At 49.8% G+C, this 21,865-nt stretch overlaps 1 protein-coding gene across 1 annotated transcript in view; it reads left to right on the forward strand.

The window, feature by feature from the left end:
- The window catches only part of LOC307132843 (somatomedin-B and thrombospondin type-1 domain-containing protein), a gene marked incomplete at its 5' end in the record, with an annotated part of 50,401 nt that overhangs the window by 15,774 nt on the left and 12,762 nt on the right, over positions 1 to 21,865 (forward strand). The window contains one exon of the mRNA XM_079827419.1: positions 1,533 to 1,715. Coding sequence (XP_079683545.1) covers positions 1,533 to 1,715 — 183 coding nt within the window. The remainder of the gene's footprint in view (positions 1 to 1,532; positions 1,716 to 21,865) is intronic.

Here is a 21,865-nt window from a genome sequence, read left to right on the forward strand (position 1 = left end):
TTCTGCCTTAAAGTGACAGCAGCTTTGTAAAAAGCTTTGTAACTTGAGTATTTAAATTAGTTCAAGGTGGTCGTATGGAGCATCACTGACTGGCTTAAACCAGCAGGCATAGCGTGCATTTATACAACAATGCAACAATAATAAAATTATGCATTGACATAAAAAAGGAAATTTACTTTTGATACTTAATTACTTTTAAAAGCAAGTACTTCTGTACTTTTACTTTAGTAAAAATTGTTTTTAACAACTTTCACTTGTAACAGAGTTATATTTGACCAGTAGTACTTTTACTTTCACTCGAGTAATGGAGTTGTGTACTTTGTCCACCTCTGATTAAATGCATGGTTGCAAGAAAAAATTGATTAAAAAAAAAATTCAGTTCTGTTGACAACTTTACATTGTGTGTAATTTGTAATTTTTTACAAACTAAGTTGCTGTAACGGTTCCCTCGACAAAAAACCCAATAGGATTTTTGCATTGGCTTTTGAATTATCGCACAAAATAAGCTCCGTGATCAACAAATGTTTATGATCCTTATATGTTCGGTCCATCAATTTGTGTTTATGCTACAAATTAAGTTCCTCTAACGAAAATGCTTTTCTTACTTAGTATTTTTGTCTTGTTTTCAGTCCAAATATCTAAAAAATCTTACATTTAAGAAGCATTTACTAGACAAGCAAAAGTTTTTGTCTTGTTTTGGGGGAAAATAACTCAAAATTAAGGGAGTTTTTGTTTAAAATAAGCAAAATAATCTTGTTTTCTGTTTGAATTAAGATTATTTTGCTGGCCGGTTATTGTTTTGGGGGAAAATAACTCAAAATTAAGGGAGTTTTTGCTTAAAATAAGCCAAAAAAATCTGCCAATGGGGTAAGCAAAATAATCTTGTTTTCTGTTTGAATTAAGAATATTTTGCTTACCCCATTGGCAGATTATTTTGCTTATTTTAAGCAAAAACTTCCTTAATTTTGATGGGGTTTTGGTTTCCTTGCCACTGGCTTGGCGTGCTCAGTTGGGGACACAACATTTTTCAACTAAATATCGAAATAAATCTAATTATTAAACTAAATTAACCATATAAACTAAATTACTGCTCTAATTACTGATCTAAAGCCCACACTGTCACTGTATGATAATTGAAATGAACTGATGACATTTTTTCTCCAGAATGGCTATACATCTGAATAAAATTATGCTGCATTATTTTCCTGTTTAACACTGTAAAGCTGCTTTGAAACAATCTGCATTGTTAAAAGCGCTATATAAATAAAGTTGACTTGACTTGACTTAATTTTGAGTTATTTTCCCCCAAAACAAGAATTTTTTTTGCTTGTCTAGTAAATGCTTCTTAATGTAAGATTTTTTAGATATTTGGACTGAAAACAAGACAAAAATACTAAGTAAGAAAAGCATTTTTTGCAGTGATAGACATTTGTTTTTAGAGTGTACTTTAATATTATTCAGTTTAGCTGGATGCATGTGACTGGTTGATTTAAAGAAAGCATCTGCTCCTCTCTCTCCTTTGCTCTCAGCAGCTTTAGACTGTGAAGTCCGGCCCTGGGGTCCCTGGTCTGCCTGTTCCTCCGTCTGTGGGGCGGGGTCTACAGAGAGAAGCCGTCAGGTGGCCACGCCCCCACGAAACGGAGGCACGCCCTGTCCCGACCTCAAACAGCGCAGAGGGTGTCTCGCTCACACTGAGTCCTGCAGTGCAGTTAAAGGTAATATACAGAATCGCCACCCGTCTCACGGTTCAATCCGATTACGATTATCATGATTCAATCACGATTCGTTGCATTCTCAATTTTCACTATTACTGCACATAGCCAGATAAATGAACTCCCTTTTTTATTTGTTCTGCTCCAAGAAACTGCACTTCCTGAATATAGCAAACATCAAACACAACTTCAGTCTGAACACAGCAGACGACAGGAGCGTTTAGAGCTAATAAAGACTAGTAAATAAACTAAAAGCGTCAAGTAGTGTACTTAAGTTACAATAACGCTCACACACGCTTGCAAGCACACACACACACATACATACATACTCGCACACGCTCTCAAGCGCACACACACTCGGTCACAAGCACACACATACACACAGACACACTCGCTCACAAGCACACGCACACACACTCGCTCGCAAGCACACGCACACACACTCGCTCACAAGCACACGCACACACACTCGCTCGCTCGCAAGCACAAACACACTCACTCACAAGCACACGCGCACACAGACACACTCGCTCACAAGCACACACTAATACACAGACACACTCGCTCACAAGCACACACTCAAACACACAGACACACTCGCTCCCAAGCACACACTCAAACACACAGACACACTCGCTCACAAGCACACACTCAAACACACAGACACACTCGCTCGCAAGCACACACTCAAACACACAGACACACTCGCTCGCAAGCACACACTCAAACACACAGACACACTCGCTCACAAGCACACACTCAAACACACAGACACACTCGCTCACAAGCACACACTCAAACACACAGACACACTCGCTCGCAAGCACACACTCAAACACACAGACACACACACTCGCTCGCAAGCAAACACACAGACACACTCGCTCGCAAGCACACACTCAAACACACAGACACACTCGCTCACAAGCACACACTCAAACACACAGACACACTCGCTCACAAGCACACACTCAAACACACAGACACACACACTCGCTCGCAAGCAAACACACAGACACACTCGCTCGCAAGCACACACTCAAACACACAGACACACTCACTCACAAGCACACACTCAAACACACAGACACACTCGCTCGCAAGCACACACTCAAACACACTCGCTCGCAAGCACACACTCAAACACACAGACACACTCGCTCGCAAGCACACACTCAAACACACAGACACACTCGCTCGCAAGCACACACTCAAACACACAGACACACTCGCTCACAAGCACACACTCAAACACACAGACACACTCGCTTGCAAGCAAACACACTCAAACACACAGACACACTCGCTCACAAGCACACACTCAAACACACAGACACACTCGCTTGCAAGCACACACTCAAACACACAGACACACTCGCTCACAAGCACACACTCAAACACACAGACACACTCGCTCGCAAGCACACACTCAAACACACAGACACACTCGCTCACAAGCACACACTCAAACACACAGACACACTCGCTCGCAAGCACACACTCAAACACACAGACACACTCGCTCACAAGCAAACACACTCAAACACACAGACACACTCGCTCACAAGCAAACACACAGACACACTCGCTCGCAAGCACACACTCAAACACACAGACACACTCGCTCGCAAGCAAACACACAGACACACTCGCTCGCAAGCAAACACACAGACACACTCGCTCGCAAGCACACACTCAAACACACAGACACACTCGCTCGCAAGCAAACACACAGACACACTCGCTCGCAAGCACACACTCAAACACACAGACACACTCGCCCGCAAGCACACACTCAAACACACAGACACACTCGCTCGCAAGCACACACTCAAACACACAGACACACTCGCTCGCAAGCAAACACACAGACACACTCGCTCACAAGCACACACTCAAACACACAGACACACTCGCTCGCAAGCACACACTCAAACACACAGACACACTCGCTCGCAAGCAAACACACAGACACACTCGCTCGCAAGCACACACTCAAACACACAGACACACTCGCTCGCAAGCACACACTCAAACACACAGACACACTCGCTCGCAAGCACACACTCAAACACACAGACACACTCGCTTGCAAGCACACACTCAAACACACAGACACACTCGCTCACAAGCACACACTCAAACACACAGACACACTCGCTCGCAAGCAAACACACTCAAACACACAGACACACTCGCTCGCAAGCACACACTCAAACACACAGACACACTCGCTCACAAGCACACACTCAAACACACAGACACACTCGCTCGCAAGCACACACTCAAACACACAGACACACTCGCTCGCAAGCACACACTCAAACACACAGACACACTCGCTTGCAAGCACACACTCAAACACACAGACACGCTCGCAAGCACACACTCAAACACACAGACACGCTCGCAAGCACACACTCAAACACACAGACACGCTCGCAAGCACACACTCAAACACACAGACACGCTCGCAAGCACACACTCAAACACACAGACACGCTCGCAAGCACACACTCAAACACACAGACACACTCGCTCACAAGCACACACTCAAACACACAGACACACTCGCTTGCAAGCACACACTCAAACACACAGACACACTCGTCGCAAGCACACACTCAAACACACAGAAACACTCGCTCACAAGCACACACTCAAACACACAGACACACTCGTCGCAAGCACACACTCAAACACACAGACACACTCGCTCACAAGCACACACTCAAACACACAGACACACTCGCTTGCAAGCACACACTCAAACACACAGACACACTCGCTTGCAAGCACACACTCAAACACACAGACACACTCGTCGCAAGCACACACTCAAACACACAGACACACTCGTCGCAAGCACACACTCAAACACACAGACACACTCGCTTGCAAGCACACACTCAAACACACAGACACACTCGTCGCAAGCACACACTCAAACACACAGACACACTCGCTCACAAGCACACACTCAAACACACAGACACACTCATCGCAAGCACACACTCAAACACACAGACACACTCGTCGCAAGCACACACTCAAACACACAGACACACTCGCTCACAAGCACACACTCAAACACACAGACACACTCGTCGCAAGCACACACTCAAACACACAGACACACTCGCTCACAAGCACACACTCAAACACACAGACACACTCGCTCACAAGCACACACTCAAACACACAGACACACTCGCTCACAAGCACACACTCAAACACACAGACACACTCGTCGCAAGCACACACTCAAACACACAGACACACTCGCTCGCAAGCACACACTCAAACACACAGACACACTCGCTCACAAGCACACACTCAAACACACAGACACACTCGTCGCAAGCACACACTCAAACACACAGACACACTCGCTTGCAAGCACACACTCAAACACACAGACACACTCGTCGCAAGCACACACTCAAACACACAGACACACAGACACACTCGCTCACAAGCACACACTCAAACACACAGACACACTCGCTTGCAAGCACACACTCAAACACACAGACACACTCGCTCACAAGCACACACTCAAACACACAGACACACTCGCTCACAAGCACACACTCAAACACACAGACACACTCGTCGCAAGCACACACTCAAACACACAGACACACTCGCTCGCAAGCACACACTCAAACACACAGACACACTCGTCGCAAGCACACACTCAAACACACAGACACACTCGCTCACAAGCACACACTCAAACACACAGACACACTCGTCGCAAGCACACACTCAAACACACAGACACACTCGCTCGCAAGCACACACTCAAACACACAGACACACTCGTCGCAAGCACACACTCAAACACACAGACACACTCGCTTGCAAGCACACACTCAAACACACAGACACACTCGTCGCAAGCACACACTCAAACACACAGACACACTCGCTCACAAGCACACACTCAAACACACAGACACACTCGCTCGCAAGCACACACTCAAACACACAGACACACTCGCTCACAAGCACACACTCAAACACACAGACACACTCGCTCGCAAGCAAACACACAGACACACTCGCTCGCAAGCACACACTCAAACACACAGACACACTCGCTCCCAAGCACACACTCAAACACACAGACACACTCACTCACAAGCACACACTCAAACACACAGACACACTCGCTCGCAAGCACACACTCAAACACACAGACACACTCGCTCACAAGCACACACTCAAACACACAGACACACTCGCTCGCAAGCAAACACACAGACACACTCGCTCGCAAGCACACACTCAAACACACAGACACACTCGCTCCCAAGCACACACTCAAACACACAGACACACTCACTCACAAGCACACACTCAAACACACAGACACACTCGCTCGCAAGCACACACTCAAACACACAGACACACTCGCTTGCAAGCACACACTCAAACACACAGACACACTCGCTCGCAAGCAAACACAGACACACTCGCTCGCAAGCACACACTCAAACACACAGACACACTCGCTCGCAAGCACACACTCAAACACACAGACACACTCGCTCGCAAGCACACACTCAAACACACAGACACACTCGCTCGCAAGCACACACTCAAACACACAGACACACTCGCTTGCAAGCACACACTCAAACACACAGACACACTCGCTCGCAAGCACACACTCAAACACACAGACACACTCGTCGCAAGCACACACTCAAACACACAGACACACTCGCTTGCAAGCACACACTCAAACACACAGACACACTCGTCGCAAGCACACACTCAAACACACAGACACACTCGCTCACAAGCACACACTCAAACACACAGACACACTCGCTCGCAAGCACACACTCAAACACACAGACACACTCGCTCACAAGCACACACTCAAACACACAGACACACTCGCTCGCAAGCAAACACACAGACACACTCGCTCGCAAGCACACACTCAAACACACAGACACACTCGCTCGCAAGCACACACTCAAACACACAGACACACTCGCTTGCAAGCACACACTCAAACACACAGACACACTCGCTCACAAGCACACACTCAAACACACAGACACACTCGCTCGCAAGCAAACACACAGACACACTCGCTCGCAAGCACACACTCAAACACACAGACACACTCGCTCGCAAGCACACACTCAAACACACAGACACACTCGCTCACAAGCACACACTCAAACACACAGACACACTCGCTCGCAAGCACACACTCAAACACACAGACACACTCGCTTGCAAGCACACACTCAAACACACAGACACACTCGCTCACAAGCACACACTCAAACACACAGACACACTCGCTTGCAAGCACACACTCAAACACACAGACACACTCGCTCGCAAGCACACACTCAAACACACAGACACACTCGCTCACAAGCACACACTCAAACACACAGACACACTCGCTCGCAAGCACACACTCAAACACACAGACACACTCGCTCACAAGCACACACTCAAACACACAGACACACTCGTCGCAAGCACACACTCAAACACACAGACACACTTGCTCACAAGCACACACTCAAACACACAGACACACTCGCTCACAAGCACACACTCAAACACACAGACACACTCGCTCACAAGCACACACTCAAACACACAGACACACTCGCTCGCAAGCACACACTCAAACACACAGACACACTCGCTTGCAAGCACACACTCAAACACACAGACACACTCGCTCACAAGCACACACTCAAACACACAGACACACTCGCTTGCAAGCACACACTCAAACACACAGACACACTCGCTCGCAAGCACACACTCAAACACACAGACACACTCGCTCACAAGCACACACTCAAACACACAGACACACTCGCTCGCAAGCACACACTCAAACACACAGACACACTCGCTCACAAGCACACACTAATACACAGACACACTCGCTCACAAGCACACACTCAAACACACAGACACACTCGTCGCAAGCACACACTCAAACACACAGACACACTCGCTCACAAGCACACACTCAAACACACAGACACACTCGCTCGCAAGCACACACTCAAACACACAGACACACTCGCTTGCAAGCACACACTCAAACACACAGACACACTCGCTCGCAAGCACACACTCAAACACACAGACACACTCGCTCGCAAGCACACACTCAAACACACAGACACACTCGCTCGCAAGCACACACTCAAACACACAGACACACTCGCTTGCAAGCACACACTCAAACACACAGACACACTCGCTCACAAGCACACACTCAAACACACAGACACACTCGCTCGCAAGCAAACACACACACAGACACACTCGCTCGCAAGCACACACTCAAACACACAGACACACTCGCTCGCAAGCACACACTCAAACACACAGACACACTCGCTCACAAGCACACACTCAAACACACAGACACACTCGCTCACAAGCACACACTCAAACACACAGACACACTCGCTCGCAAGCACACACTCAAACACACAGACACACTCGCTTGCAAGCACACACTCAAACACACAGACACACTCGCTCACAAGCACACACTCAAACACACAGACACACTCGCTTGCAAGCACACACTCAAACACACAGACACACTCGCTCGCAAGCACACACTCAAACACACAGACACACTCGCTCGCAAGCACACACTCAAACACACAGACACACTCGCTCGCAAGCACACACTCAAACACACAGACACACTCGCTCACAAGCACACACTCAAACACACAGACACACTCGCTTGCAAGCACACACTCAAACACACAGACACACTCGCTCGCAAGCACACACTCATACACAGACACACTCGCTCACAAGCACACACTCAAACACACAGACACACTCGCTTGCAAGCACACACTCAAACACACAGACACGCTCGCAAGCACACACTCAAACACACAGACACGCTCGCAAGCACACACTCAAACACACAGACACACTCGCTCACAAGCACACACTCAAACACACAGACACACTCGTCGCAAGCACACACTCAAACACACAGACACACTCGCTTGCAAGCACACACTCAAACACACAGACACACTCGTCGCAAGCACACACTCAAACACACAGACACACTCGCTCACAAGCACACACTCAAACACACAGACACACTCGTCGCAAGCACACACTCAAACACACAGACACACTCGCTCGCAAGCACACACTCAAACACACAGACACACTCGTCGCAAGCACACACTCAAACACACAGACACACTCGCTTGCAAGCACACACTCAAACACACAGACACACTCGCTCGCAAGCACACACTCAAACACACAGACACACTCGTCGCAAGCACACACTCAAACACACAGACACACTCGCTTGCAAGCACACACTCAAACACACAGACACACTCGTCGCAAGCACACACTCAAACACACAGACACACTCGCTCACAAGCACACACTCAAACACACAGACACACTCGCTCGCAAGCACACACTCAAACACACAGACACACTCGCTCACAAGCACACACTCAAACACACAGACACACTCGCTCGCAAGCAAACACACAGACACACTCGCTCCCAAGCACACACTCAAACACACAGACACACTCGCTCACAAGCACACACTCAAACACACAGACACACTCGCTCGCAAGCACACACTCAAACACACAGACACACTCGCTTGCAAGCACACACTCAAACACACAGACACACTCGCTCGCAAGCACACACTCAAACACACAGACACACTCGTCGCAAGCACACACTCAAACACACAGACACACTCGCTCACAAGCACACACTCAAACACACAGACACACTCGCTCGCAAGCAAACACACAGACACACTCGCTCGCAAGCACACACTCAAACACACAGACACACTCGCTCGCAAGCACACACTCAAACACACAGACACACTCGCTCGCAAGCACACACTCAAACACACAGACACACTCGCTCGCAAGCACACACTCAAACACACAGACACACTCGCTCGCAAGCACACACTCAAACACACAGACACACTCGTCGCAAGCACACACTCAAACACACAGACACACTCGCTCACAAGCACACACTCAAACACACAGACACACTCGCTCGCAAGCACACACTCAAACACACAGACACACTCGCTCACAAGCACACACTCAAACACACAGACACACTCGCTCGCAAGCAAACACACAGACACACTCGCTCGCAAGCACACACTCAAACACACAGACACACTCGCTCGCAAGCACACACTCAAACACACAGACACACTCGCTTGCAAGCACACACTCAAACACACAGACACACTCGCTCACAAGCACACACTCAAACACACAGACACACTCGCTCGCAAGCAAACACACAGACACACTCGCTCGCAAGCACACACTCAAACACACAGACACACTCGCTCGCAAGCACACACTCAAACACACAGACACACTCGCTCACAAGCACACACTCAAACACACAGACACACTCGCTCGCAAGCACACACTCAAACACACAGACACACTCGCTTGCAAGCACACACTCAAACACACAGACACACTCGCTCACAAGCACACACTCAAACACACAGACACACTCGCTTGCAAGCACACACTCAAACACACAGACACACTCGCTCGCAAGCACACACTCAAACACACAGACACACTCGCTCACAAGCACACACTCAAACACACAGACACACTCGCTCGCAAGCACACACTCAAACACACAGACACACTCGCTCACAAGCACACACTAATACACAGACACACTCGCTCACAAGCACACACTCAAACACACAGACACACTCGTCGCAAGCACACACTCAAACACACAGACACACTCGCTCACAAGCACACACTCAAACACACAGACACACTCGCTCACAAGCACACACTCAAACACACAGACACACTCGCTCGCAAGCACAAACACACTCACTCACAAGCACACGCGCACACAGACACACTCGCTCACAAGCACACACTAATACACAGACACACTCGCTCCCAAGCACACACTCAAACACACAGACACACTCGCTCACAAGCACACACTAATACACAGACACACTCGCTCACAAGCACACACTCAAACACACAGACACACTCGCTCACAAGCACACACTAATACACAGACACACTCGCTCACAAGCACACACTCAAACACACAGACACACTCGCTCACAAGCACACACTCAAACACACAGACACACTCGCTCACAAGCACAAACACACTCACTCACAAGCACAAGCACACGCGCACACAGACACACTCGCTCACAAGCACACACTAATACACAGACACACTCGCTCACAAGCACACACTCAAACACACAGACACACTCGCTCGCAAGCACAAACACACTCACTCACAAGCACACGCGCACACAGACACACTCGCTCACAAGCACACACTCAAACACACAGACACACTCGCTCACAAGCACACACTCAAACACACAGACACACTCGCTCACAAGCACACACTCAAACACACAGACACACTCGCTCGCAAGCACAAACACACTCACTCACAAGCACACGCGCACACAGACACACTCGCTCACAAGCACACACTAATACACAGACACACTCGCTCCCAAGCACACACTCAAACACAGACACACTCGCTCACAAGCACACACTCAAACACAGACACACTCGCTCGCAAGCACACACTCAAACACACAGACACACTCGCTCACAAGCACACACTCAAACACACAGACACACTTGCTTGCAAGCACACACTCAAACACACAGACACACTCGCTCGCAAGCACACACTCAAACACACAGACACACTCGCTTGCAAGCACACACTCAAACACACAGACACACTCGCTCACAAGCACACACTCAAACACACAGACACACTCGCTCGCAAGCAAACACACAGACACACTCGCTCGCAAGCACACACTCAAACACACAGACACACTCGCTCCCAAGCACACACTCAAACACACAGACACACTCGCTCACAAGCACACACTCAAACACACAGACACACTCGCTCGCAAGCACACACTCAAACACACAGACACACTCGCTTGCAAGCACACACTCAAACACACAGACACACTCGCTCGCAAGCACACACTCAAACACACAGACACACTCGCTCACAAGCACACACTCAAACACACAGACACACTCGCTCGCAAGCACACACTCAAACACACAGACACACTCGCTTGCAAGCACACACTCAAACACACAGACACACTCGCTCACAAGCACACACTCAAACACACAGACACACTCGCTCGCAAGCAAACACACACACAGACACACTCGCTCGCAAGCACACACTCAAACACACAGACACACTCGCTCGCAAAAACACACTCAAACACACAGACACACTCGCTCACAAGCACACACTCAAACACACAGACACACTCGCTCGCAAGCACACACTCAAACACACAGACACACTCGCTTGCAAGCACACACTCAAACACACAGACACACTCGCTCACAAGCACACACTCAAACACACAGACACTCGCTTGCAAGCACACACTCAAACACACAGACACACTCGCTCGCAAGCACACACTCAAACACACAGACACACTCGCTCGCAAGCACACACTCAAACACACAGACACACTCGCTCACAAGCACACACTCAAACACACAGACACACTCGCTCGCAAGCACACACTCAAACACACAGACACACTCGCTCACAAGCACACACTCAAACACACAGACACACTCGCTTGCAAGCACACACTCAAACACACAGACACACTCGCTCGCAAGCACACACTCATACACAGACACACTCGCTCACAAGCACACACTCAAACACACAGACACACTCGCTTGCAAGCACACACTCAAACACACAGACACGCTCGCAAGCACACACTCAAACACACAGACACGCTCGCAAGCACACACTCAAACACACAGACACACTCGCTCACAAGCACACACTCAAACACACAGACACACTCGTCGCAAGCACACACTCAAACACACAGACACACTCGCTTGCAAGCACACACTCAAACACACAGACACACTCGTCGCAAGCACAGACTCAAACACACAGACACACTCGCTCACAAGCACACACTCAAACACACAGACACACTCGTCGCAAGCACACACTCAAACACACAGACACACTCGCTCGCAAGCACACACTCAAACACACAGACACACTCGTCGCAAGCACACACTCAAACACACAGACACACTCGCTTGCAAGCACACACTCAAACACACAGACACACTCGCTCGCAAGCACACACTCAAACACACAGACACACTCGCTTGCAAGCACACACTCAAACACACAGACACACTCGTCGCAAGCACACACTCAAACACACAGACACACTCGCTCACAAGCACACACTCAAACACACAGACACACTCGCTCGCAAGCACACACTCAAACACACAGACACACTCGCTCCCAAGCACACACTCAAACACACAGACACACTCGCTCACAAGCACACACTCAAACACACAGACACACTCGCTCGCAAGCACACACTCAAACACACAGACACACTCGCTTGCAAGCACACACTCAAACACACAGACACACTCGCTCGCAAGCAAACACACAGACACACTCGCTCGCAAGCACACACTCAAACACACAGACACACTCGCTCGCAAGCACACACTCAAACACACAGACACACTCGCTCGCAAGCACACACTCAAACACACAGACACACTCGCTCGCAAGCACACACTCAAACACACAGACACACTCGTCGCAAGCACACACTCAAACACACAGACACACTCGCTTGCAAGCACACACTCAAACACACAGACACACTCGTCGCAAGCACACACTCAAACACACAGACACACTCGCTCACAAGCACACACTCAAACACACAGACACACTCGCTCGCAAGCACACACTCAAACACACAGACACACTCGCTCACAAGCACACACTCAAACACACAGACACACTCGCTCGCAAGCAAACACACAGACACACTCGCTCGCAAGCACACACTCAAACACACAGACACACTCGCTCGCAAGCACACACTCAAACACACAGACACACTCGCTTGCAAGCACACACTCAAACACACAGACACACTCGCTCACAAGCACACACTCAAACACACAGACACACTCGCTCGCAAGCAAACACACAGACACACTCGCTCGCAAGCACACACTCAAACACACAGACACACTCGCTCGCAAGCACACACTCAAACACACAGACACACTCGCTCACAAGCACACACTCAAACACACAGACACACTCGCTCGCAAGCACACACTCAAACACACAGACACACTCGCTTGCAAGCACACACTCAAACACACAGACACACTCGCTCACAAGCACACACTCAAACACACAGACACACTCGCTTGCAAGCACACACTCAAACACACAGACACACTCGCTCGCAAGCACACACTCAAACACACAGACACACTCGCTCACAAGCACACACTCAAACACACAGACACACTCGCTCGCAAGCACACACTCAAACACACAGACACACTCGCTCACAAGCACACACTAATACACAGACACACTCGCTCACAAGCACACACTCAAACACACAGACACACTCGTCGCAAGCACACACTCAAACACACAGACACACTCGCTCACAAGCACACACTCAAACACACAGACACACTCGCTCACAAGCACACACTCAAACACACAGACACACTCGCTCGCAAGCACAAACACACTCACTCACAAGCACACGCGCACTCAGACACACTCGCTCACAAGCACACACTAATACACAGACACACTCGCTCCCAAGCACACACTCAAACACACAGACACACTCGCTCACAAGCACACACTAATACACAGACACACTCGCTCACAAGCACACACTCAAACACACAGACACACTCGCTCACAAGCACACCCTAATACACAGACACACTCGCTCACAAGCACACACTCAAACACACAGACACACTCGCTCACAAGCACACACTCAAACACACAGACACACTCGCTCACAAGCACAAACACACTCACTCACAAGCACACGCGCACACAGACACACTCGCTCACAAGCACACACTAATACACAGACACACTCGCTCACAAGCACACACTCAAACACACAGACACACTCGCTCGCAAGCACAAACACACTCACTCACAAGCACACGCGCACACAGACACACTCGCTCACAAGCACACACTAATACACAGACACACTCGCTCACAAGCACACACTCAAACACACAGACACACTCGCTCACAAGCACACACTCAAACACACAGACACACTCGCTCACAAGCACACACTCAAACACACAGACACACTCGCACGCAAGCACAAACACACTCACTCACAAGCACACGCGCACACAGACACACTCGCTCATAAGCACACACTAATACACAGACACACTCGCTCCCAAGCACACACTCAAACACACAGACACACTCGCTCACAAGCACACACTAATACACAGACACACTCGCTCACAAGCACACACTCAAACACAGACACAGTCGCTCGCAAGCACACACTCAAACACAAAGACACACTCGCTCACAAGCACACACTCAAACACACAGACACACTCGCTCACAAGCACACACTCAAACACACAGACACACTTGCTTGCAAGCACACACTCAAACACACAGACACACTCGCTCGCAAGCACACACTCAAACACACAGACACACTCGCTTGCAAGCACACACTCAAACACACAGACACACTCGCTCGCAAGCACACACTCAAACACACAGACACACTCGCTCACAAGCACACACTCAAACACACAGACACACTCGCTCGCAAGCAAACACACAGACACACTCGCTCGCAAGCACACACTCAAACACACAGACACACTCGCTCCCAAGCACACACTCAAACACACAGACACACTCGCTCACAAGCACACACTCAAACACACAGACACACTCGCTTGCAAGCACACACTCAAACACACAGACACACTCGCTCGCAAGCAAACACACAGACACACAGACACACTCGCTCGCAAGCAAACACACAGACACACTCGCTCGCAAGCACACACTCAAACACACAGACACACTCGCTCACAAGCACACACTCAAACACACAGACACACTCGCTCACAAGCACACACTCAAACACACAGACACACTCGCTTGCAAGCACACACTCAAACACACAGACACACTCGCTCACAAGCACACACTCAAACACACAGACACACTCGCTCGCAAGCAAACACACAGACACACTCGCTCGCAAGCACACACTCAAACACACAGACACACTCGCTCCCAAGCACACACTCAAACACACAGACACACTCGCTCCCAAGCACACACTCAAACACACAGACACACTCGCTCGCAAGCACACACTCAAACACACAGACACACTCGCTCACAAGCACACACTCAAACACACAGACACACTCGCTTGCAAGCACACACTCAAACACACAGACACACTCGCTCACAAGCACACACTCAAACACACAGACACACTCGCTCGCAAGCAAACACACAGACACACTCGCTCGCAAGCACACACTCAAACACACAGACACACTCGCTCCCAAGCACACACTCAAACACACAGACACACTCGCTCACAAGCACACACTCAAACACACAGACACACTCGCTTGCAAGCACACACTCAAACACACAGACACACTCGCTCGCAAGCACACACTCAAACACACAGACACACTCGCTTGCAAGCACACACTCAAACACACAGACACACTCGCTCACAAGCACACACTCAAACACACAGACACACTCGCTCGCAAGCAAACACACAGACACACTCGCTCGCAAGCACACACTCAAACACACAGACACACTCGCTCGCAAGCACACACTCAAACACACAGACACACTCGCTCACAAGCACACACTCAAACACACAGACACACTCGCTCGCAAGCACACACTCAAACACACAGACACACTCGCTTGCAAGCACACACTCAAACACACAGACACACTCGCTCACAAGCACACACTCAAACACACAGACACACTCGCTTGCAAGCACACACTCAAACACACAGACACACTCGCTCGCAAGCACACACTCAAACACACAGACACACTCGCTCGCAAGCACACACTCAAACACACAGACACACTCGCTCACAAGCACACACTCAAACACACAGACACACTCGCTCGCAAGCACACACTCAAACACACAGACACACTCGCTCACAAGCACACACTCAAACACACAGACACACTCGCTTGCAAGCACACACTCAAACACACAGACACACTCGCTCGCAAGCACACACTCATACACAGACACACTCGCTCACAAGCACACACTCAAACACACAGACACACTCGCTTGCAAGCACACACTCAAACACACAGACACGCTCGCAAGCACACACTCAAACACACAGACACGCTCGCAAGCACACACTCAAACACAGACACACTCGCTCACAAGCACACACTCAAACACACAGACACACTCGTCGCAAGCACACACTCAAACACACAGACACACTCGCTTGCAAGCACACACTCAAACACACAGACACACTCGTCGCAAGCACACACTCAAACACACAGACACACTCGCTCACAAGCACACACTCAAACACACAGACACACTCGTCGCAAGCACACACTCAAACACACAGACACACTCGCTCGCAAGCACACACTCAAACACACAGACACACTCGTCGCAAGCACACTCAAACACACAGACACACTCGCTTGCAAGCACACACTCAAACACACAGACACACTCGCTCGCAAGCACACACTCAAACACACAGACACACTCGCTCACAAGCACACACTCAAACACACAGACACACTCGCTCGCAAGCACACACTCAAACACACAGACACACTCGCTCGCAAGCACACACTCAAACACACAGACACACTCGCTCGCAAGCACACACTCAAACACACAGACACACTCGTCGCAAGCACACACTCAAACACACAGACACACTCGCTTGCAAGCACACACTCAAACACACAGACACACTCGTCGCAAGCACACACTCAAACACACAGACACACTCGCTCACAAGCACACACTCAAACACACAGACACACTCGCTCGCAAGCACACACTCAAACACACAGACACACTCGCTCACAAGCACACACTCAAACACACAGACACACTCGCTCGCAAGCAAACACACAGACACACAGACACACTCGCTCGCAAGCACACACTCAAACACACAGACACACTCGCTTGCAAGCACACACTCAAACACACAGACACACTCGCTCACAAGCACACACTCAAACACACAGACACACTCGCTTGCAAGCACACACTCAAACACACAGACACACTCGCTCGCAAGCACACACTCAAACACACAGACACACTCGCTCGCAAGCACACACTCAAACACACAGACACACTCGCTCACAAGCACACACTCAAACACACAGACACACTCGCTCGCAAGCACACACTCAAACACACAGACACACTCGCTCACAAGCACACACTCAAACACACAGACACACTCGCTTGCAAGCACACACTCAAACACACAGACACACTCGCTCGCAAGCACACACTCATACACAGACACACTCGCTCACAAGCACACACTCAAACACACAGACACACTCGCTTGCAAGCACACACTCAAACACACAGACACGCTCGCAAGCACACACTCAAACACACAGACACGCTCGCAAGCACACACTCAAACACAGACACACTCGCTCACAAGCACACACTCAAACACACAGACACACTCGTCGCAAGCACACACTCAAACACACAGACACACTCGCTTGCAAGCACACACTCAAACACACAGACACACTCGTCGCAAGCACACACTCAAACACACAGACACACTCGCTCACAAGCACACACTCAAACACACAGACACACTCGTCGCAAGCACACACTCAAACACACAGACACACTCGCTCGCAAGCACACACTCAAACACACAGACACACTCGTCGCAAGCACACTCAAACACACAGACACACTCGCTTGCAAGCACACACTCAAACACACAGACACACTCGCTCGCAAGCACACACTCAAACACACAGACACACTCGCTCACAAGCACACACTCAAACACACAGACACACTCGCTCGCAAGCACACACTCAAACACACAGACACACTCGCTCGCAAGCACACACTCAAACACACAGACACACTCGCTCGCAAGCACACACTCAAACACACAGACACACTCGTCGCAAGCACACACTCAAACACACAGACACACTCGCTTGCAAGCACACACTCAAACACACAGACACACTCGTCGCAAGCACACACTCAAACACACAGACACACTCGCTCACAAGCACACACTCAAACACACAGACACACTCGCTCGCAAGCACACACTCAAACACACAGACACACTCGCTCACAAGCACACACTCAAACACACAGACACACTCGCTCGCAAGCAAACACACAGACACACTCGCTCGCAAGCACACACTCAAACACACAGACACACTCGCTCCCAAGCACACACTCAAACACACAGACACACTCGCTCACAAGCACACACTCAAACACACAGACACACTCGCTCGCAAGCACACACTCAAACACACAGACACACTCGCTTGCAAGCACACACTCAAACACACAGACACACTTGCTCGCAAGCAAACACACAGACACACTCGCTCGCAAGCGCACACTCAAACACACAGACACACTCGCTCGCAAGCACACACTCAAACACACAGACACACTCGCTCGCAAGCACACACTCAAACACACAGACACACTCGCTTGCAAGCACACACTCAAACACACAGACACACTCGCTCACAAGCACACACTCAAACACACAGACACACTCGCTCGCAAGCAAACACACAGACACACTCGCTCGCAAGCACACACTCAAACACACAGACACACTCGCTCGCAAGCACACACTCAAACACACAGACACACTCGCTCACAAGCACACACTCAAACACACAGACACACTCACTCGCAAGCACACACTCAAACACACAGACACACTCGCTTGCAAGCACACACTCAAACACACAGACACACTCGCTCACAAGCACACACTCAAACACACAGACACACTCGCTTGCAAGCACACACTCAAACACACAGACACACTCGCTCGCAAGCACACACTCAAACACACAGACACACTCGCTCGCAAGCACACACTCAAACACACAGACACACTCGCTCACAAGCACACACTCAAACACACAGACACACTCGCTCGCAAGCACACACTCAAACACACAGACACACTCGCTCACAAGCACACACTCAAACACACAGACACACTCGCTTGCAAGCACACACTCAAACACACAGACACACTCGCTCGCAAGCACACACTCATACACAGACACACTCGCTCACAAGCACACACTCAAACACACAGACACACTCGCTTGCAAGCACACACTCAAACACACAGACTCGCTCACAAGCACACACTCAAACACACAGACACACTCGCTCACAAGCACACACTCAAACACACAGACACGCTCGCAAGCACACACTCAAACACACAGACACACTCGCTCACAAGCACACACTCAAACACACAGACACACTCGTCGCAAGCACACACTCAAACACACAGACACACTCGCTTGCAAGCACACACTCAAACACACAGACACACTCGTCGCAAGCACACACTCAAACACACAGACACACTCGCTCAAAAGCACACACTCAAACACACAGACACACTCGTCGCAAGCACACACTCAAACACACAGACACACTCGCTCGCAAGCACACACTCAAACACACAGACACACTCGTCGCAAGCACACACTCAAACACACAGACACACTCGCTTGCAAGCACACACTCAAACACACAGACACACTCGTCGCAAGCACACACTCAAACACACAGACACTCGCTCACAAGCACACACTCAAACACACAGACACACTCGCTCGCAAGCACACACTCAAACACACAGACACACTCGTCGCAAGCACACACTCAAACACACAGACACACTCGCTTGCAAGCACACACTCAAACACACAGACACACTCGTCGCAAGCACACACTCAAACACACAGACACACTCGCTCACAAGCACACACTCAAACACACAGACACACTCGCTCGCAAGCACACACTCAAACACACAGACACACTCGTCGCAAGCACACACTCAAACACACAGACACACTCGCTCGCAAGCACACACTCAAACACACAGACACACTCGCTCGCAAGCACACACTCAAACACACAGACACACTCGTCGCAAGCACACACTCATACACAGACACACTCGCTCACAAGCACACACTCAAACACAGACACACTCGCTCACAAGCACACACTCAAACACACAGACACACTCGCTCGCAAGCACACACGCACACGTACAGATAGACACACACTCGCTTGCAAGCACACACACAGACACACTCGCTCGCAAGCACACACTCATACACACAGACACACTCGCTCACATGCACACGTACAGATAGACACACACTCACTCACAAGCACACACACAGACACACTCACTCGCAAACACACACTCATACACACAGACACACTCGCTCACATGCACACGTACAGATAGACACACACTCGCTTGCAAGCACACACTCATGCACACACACTCGCTCACAAGCACACGCTTGCACGCACACGCACAGATACACACACACTCGCAAGTTCTCACAAGTACAAGCACACGCGCACATAGACACACTCGCTCCCAAGCACACCCGCACATAAACACACTGGCTCGAAAGCACACACACACACTCACTCACAAGCACAGGCGCACATAGACACACTCGTCGCAAGCACACCCGCACATAAACACACTGGCTCGAAAGCACACACACACACTCACTCACAAGCACACGCGCACAAAGGGCCCTATTTTAACGATCTGAAACGCAAGTGTCAAAGCGCGAACCGCAAGTAACTTTGTGGGCGGGTCTCGGCGCTGTTGCTATTTTCCCGGCGGGATAAATGGCTCTTGCGCCCGGCGCAAATCTAAAATGGGTTGGTCTGAAGTAGCTTCATTATTCATAGGTGTGGTTTGGGCGTAACGTGAATAAACCAATCCGAGCGTCATCCAACATTCCCTTTAAAAGCAGGTGCGCAAGTTCCATAATGGATTGCTATTATTATGGCGTATTTACCA

The sequence above is a fragment of the Gobio gobio genome (assembly GCF_949357685.1).
Source record: "Gobio gobio genome assembly, chromosome: 10".
In the NCBI taxonomy this organism is placed as follows: domain Eukaryota; kingdom Metazoa; phylum Chordata; class Actinopteri; order Cypriniformes; family Gobionidae; genus Gobio; species Gobio gobio.